This window comes from Dipteris shenzhenensis, chromosome 13 (genome assembly GCF_047967505.1).
Source record: "Dipteris shenzhenensis isolate YYH24624 ecotype China chromosome 13, Dip_SZ_1.0, whole genome shotgun sequence".
Classification (NCBI taxonomy): Eukaryota; Viridiplantae; Streptophyta; class Polypodiopsida; order Gleicheniales; family Dipteridaceae; genus Dipteris; species Dipteris shenzhenensis.
In genome coordinates this window covers 32,280,869-32,284,981 of record NC_141608.1, presented here as the reverse complement: position 1 = coordinate 32,284,981, position 4,113 = coordinate 32,280,869, and the positions used below count along the sequence as shown (strand labels likewise).

The 4,113-nt window shown below is 47.8% G+C and overlaps 1 protein-coding gene across 1 annotated transcript; it reads right to left on the bottom strand.

The window, feature by feature from the left end:
- Window positions 1-560: 560 nt before the first annotated feature.
- LOC147895302 (myelin-associated oligodendrocyte basic protein) lies at window positions 561-3,019 on the bottom strand. The gene is made up of 6 exons (XM_087383933.1): window positions 2,196-3,019; window positions 1,952-2,054; window positions 1,639-1,694; window positions 1,330-1,494; window positions 1,085-1,198; window positions 561-961 (listed from the first exon to the last, which is right to left on the bottom strand). Exons 1-6 carry the CDS (start codon window positions 2,910-2,912, stop codon window positions 869-871), a joined length of 1,248 nt encoding a protein of 415 aa, XP_087240059.1. The 5' UTR covers window positions 2,913-3,019; the 3' UTR covers window positions 561-868.
- Window positions 3,020-4,113: the final 1,094 nt, after the last annotated feature.

The window sequence follows — 4,113 nt, the reverse complement described above, 5'->3', positions numbered from 1 at the left end:
GGGGGGGGGCGGGGGGAGGCAGTAAGTTTCCAAAACGCTGAAAAAGAGAAGATTGAAGCATGAATGGGTACTATTACATAAAACCAGGCCAATAAATCCATCCAGACTAACATCATGAAATAGCCAGGGGTCATTAAAAAATATAGAAGTTCCAGACTGTGGGTCCCTGATAAACAAGCATCTATTAGAACAAGAGGATGAATACAAGGCCAAAAGCAAATTCAAATAAGAATAGCATATTGACTTACTGACTCGCAATTTGAAAGGTCATAGCAGCATATACAGACCATAGAAATTCAATTCACCTTCGAATGAAAATCCAAGAAACAGAACACCACCATACACGGTAGGCTCAAGGCTGCAATACCACACCAGACCACAGAGTGACAGACCTGGCCTTCTGTAACAGCAGCTCGATAAATTCTGGATAGTGTACAAAGATAGGTCAATAGAGACCATACTAATGGATAAACCCAGAGCAGGGCCATTATCAGACACATGTGGCTTGAGCTTCACGGTCATGACAGTAAAGGAATCCTAGACCATTATTGCAAGTGCCATTGAAAACTTTCAAGCATAATACTAATCCAATAAGATTTGGTTAAATACCTTATCCTCAAGGATAGTAGCAGTAATATTACTTTAAAAAGCCTCAATCACTAATGTCATTCTCACAAAAATAAAATTCGTGCTCCAATCCAGACATACGTTTGCATGGAATCAGGGCAACACTGTACAAAGTACCTTTCCAGGCTAGAATACAACATCACACCAGAGATCGATGCAGCAGAGTAGGTTTTTCAAACAACCACAGCCCTCCTTCTGTACAGCAGCTCATCACAACTCAACATTGCATACAAAGGCAGCCCTACAGAGACCTCAATAATGGGTAATCACGGAGGAGTTCCCGTTCTGAGAGGGTGTCACTTTCGTCCTGAGGAGTCCACAACACTTCCACAGCCTGAAATGAAAATGAACGCACCAAATTATTTTTGAATTTGACCAGCTAATCAAACTCAAACCAGTGAAGATTCAAGATCACGCGTCATTGGACTATCTGAAAGAGAGAGTGACGGATAAAAACCAGAGTCTGGTCTTGAGGTACAGAACCAAGCTTGCGCAGTGCCTCTTTCAAGTCTGCATTGCTATTTATGATGGGAAGCTTAAACTCTCCTTCAGCAGCAACTAACAGAGTCACCTACACATATGTGAGAGCCAAGAGACGATTACTAAAGCTGCAGGTCCAGAAAACAGAGACAACCATACCAGAAACAGCTGAAAAGAAAATTGGAGTGTGAATAACCAGATAGGGCGACGCATAGCACTTACAACAATGTACTCATTGCTGAAGGAAGAAGCCTTAGGTTTTGCAGCACCTCGTCTGAAGAAGTTGTTCACATTTACCACAGTTTCCTCGTCAAATTTGGCTCTCTCTTCGAGTGAGAGCTCATTAAACAGCTTCTCTCCAGCCTCAGAGTCCCTCTTGACGTCAGTCTGCCATAACAGTTCCACACTGAGAAGGTAATGGTTGTACGTGATGCAATGCACTAAAATGGGAAAGTAGAGAAGGAGAAACGGCGTCCTACAGTCCAAGCTACTAGTTGCAAGGAAAGGTAGCAAGTCTCGTTTGCAACGTACCGAGGAGTAGCCTGAAATGCAATAATCAGGGTGCCTCAGGAGAGCTAGGACGGTTTCTGTATATGCTCAAAAACACGGATAACGTCAGCAAATTCAATCGACAGAGCAGACCAAAACTATCAAAATTATCGTTTACCATGGTACTCCTACGGCCAAAAAGTCATCACGGCACGAACGCGATGCCATTTATCACGGAGTCCAACGGTTAAATCCTGGGCCAGCAGGGAACGTCCGAAAGCAGACACCAGCATTTGCGAGCCAATTCGTTCTAAAAGCAATAGATTTCAACCAAGAGCAAAGATCGATTACTAACCTGTCAAAAGGTGATGTAAACCAGCCGGAGTAGAAGTGTCGGCCCTCTCGGCAATCCTATCCAAGTCCCTCTGCAAAGAACGAGCCATACCCAATAGCCCGACCTGCGTTACGCAGCATATATCAATGACTATCAAACCAATCCTGTGGGCAGGAAAGCACCCAGCTGGAAAAGCAGCAGCATTCAACAGGATGGAAGACGAAGCATCGGGAGATAAATGTGTAACTGTGGAAATTGAGCATACCTGGAGCTTAAGGACGCTGGTTTTGCGCGTAGAGGTGAACAAGTTAGACTCAGAGCGGTCGGTGAGGAAGCCAGACACGAAGAAGAAGGCTAGGAATCCGAGAACGAGCACCAAAAAGCCACCTCCGCCACCGATTCCCAATCCATAGGCAGGTCCGACGTAGATGCTAGGGCCGAAGCCACCGCCAAAGAAAGGCGAGGGAGCAGCGTAAGGGGCGGAGAAGCTGAAGCTGGAGCGGGGGCCAGAGAAGGAGCGAGAGGGGGCGGCAGAGGAGCGGCCAGACGAGAAGGAGCGGCCACCCATCATGCCGCCGGAGGCGGCGAAGGCGTCGGGGGAGTGGGAGAGGAGGAGGGCGGCGACGAGGAGGGCGAGGAGGGAGGGGTGAAGGAGGGCCGAGGAGAGGGAGTGGGAGAGGAAGGAGAGGGCGGAGCGGGAGGCAGAGAGGAGGAGGAGGGGGAGGGGAGGGGCAGGGGAGGGGGAGGAGGAGGCAGGGGAAGGGGAAGAGGAGGAGGCGGAGGCGGAGCACAGAGGAGGAATGCGCTTTCGAAGCGTAGAAGGAGGCGGAGGGGGGAGGAGGAGGGCGGCGCACAGGGGATACCAGCGTAGTCTGGCGGCGCAGGGGCTGAGGAAAGGGGCGGCGCACGGGTGGCGGAATGAGCGCATGGAGGCGGCAGACGCCATTGCGCCGGCGGCGGAGGCTGAGGAGATCGCCTGCATGGCTATGCTATGGCCACAACTAGAAACAGCAGAGTAGTGTCTTGGGATGATTATAATGAAACGAAATCCACCAAACCCAAAGCTCTCTCCCCGACTACATTTTCTACCTGCACACACACACATATCATCTGCCGGTGCTCTTCTAGCCACACACTCTCCCCCCCTTACGATCTCGCCTCGGCTCCATTAGTCAACCTTTTTTTTTTAATAACAAAAAGGAAGCTTCTACTTTTCTATCATTCCTTGAAAAACACACCCTACATAAGTTCAAGAGACACTCGGAAAATAACCACCCTCTACCAAAAGGAGAACAAAGAGAGTCAAACAAGTGAGTACAAGTACTCGTGAGCACTGCCAAGTACTCGTGAGCACTGCCTTCAATTGGTTCTGTCAAAGGAAAACAGTTGTCAAGATGAATGAATGATTAATTTGCAACACCTGTGATGGAAGCCCGTGTATAGGAAAGTTTGAATGATTTGCAAACTCCGTGAGAGAGAGAGAGAGAAAGAAAGAGTGAGAGAGAAAGTTCTTAATAAAAGAAAGTGTGTGTGCGTGAGTGTGTGAGTGAGAGAGAGAGAACCAAAATGGTACACTTTTTTAAGAAAATTGTAACGATAGCGCTTCCTAGAAGGCAGTGCTAATAACCACCCTCTACCAAAAGGAGCTAAGGAAGATAAGAACAAAGAAAGTCAAAAAATAACCACCCGCTTTCATAAAGAATCCACCACACTATCAATATCGTACTTTTCAACTTCCAAGTCTCTCTCAAGGTTATTAAGACTAAGAGCTCAATCCCCATGCACTAGAGGACATGGGACCCTCCCTCAAATCCATAAAGGATACCATTGTCATCAGCTGGAATCTCCTCACTCACTCCACCATTGTTGCACCTACAACCCTCCAGGGTAACCTAGAGCCAAAGGTCACCACCACCTCCAAAACCTATCCAACAAGAGTTGCACCTCAACAAGCACCCTCCACAAGCCTTCTGGCTTCATCACCTCAACCACCACCCTCCACAAGCCTTCTAGCTTCATCACTTGCTCACCATGTACCAACACCATCCAACCTCTTATAGGCCTCACTACTACAACCATGGCACTCAATTTGTGTATAGACCAATGGTTATAATTGATGCGCACTAGGCCACACAACCTATCATGCAAAACTTCAACCTTGGCAGTGAAGAAGAGTACACAAC

Bases quoted from the DNA above. Each gene is read 5' to 3' on its own strand.
- LOC147895302 (XM_087383933.1), bottom strand. From the start codon at position 2,912: ATGCAGGCGATCTCCTCAGCCTCCGCCGCCGGCGCAATGGCGTCTGCC. The intron at 1,695-1,951 runs GTTAGTAATCGA...GAGCATATACAG, and splicing joins TTTACATCACCTTTTGACAG to AAACCGTCCTAGCTCTCCTG. The intron at 962-1,084 runs GTTTTTATCCGT...TTTTCATTTCAG, and splicing joins TACCTCAAGACCAGACTCTG to GCTGTGGAAGTGTTGTGGAC.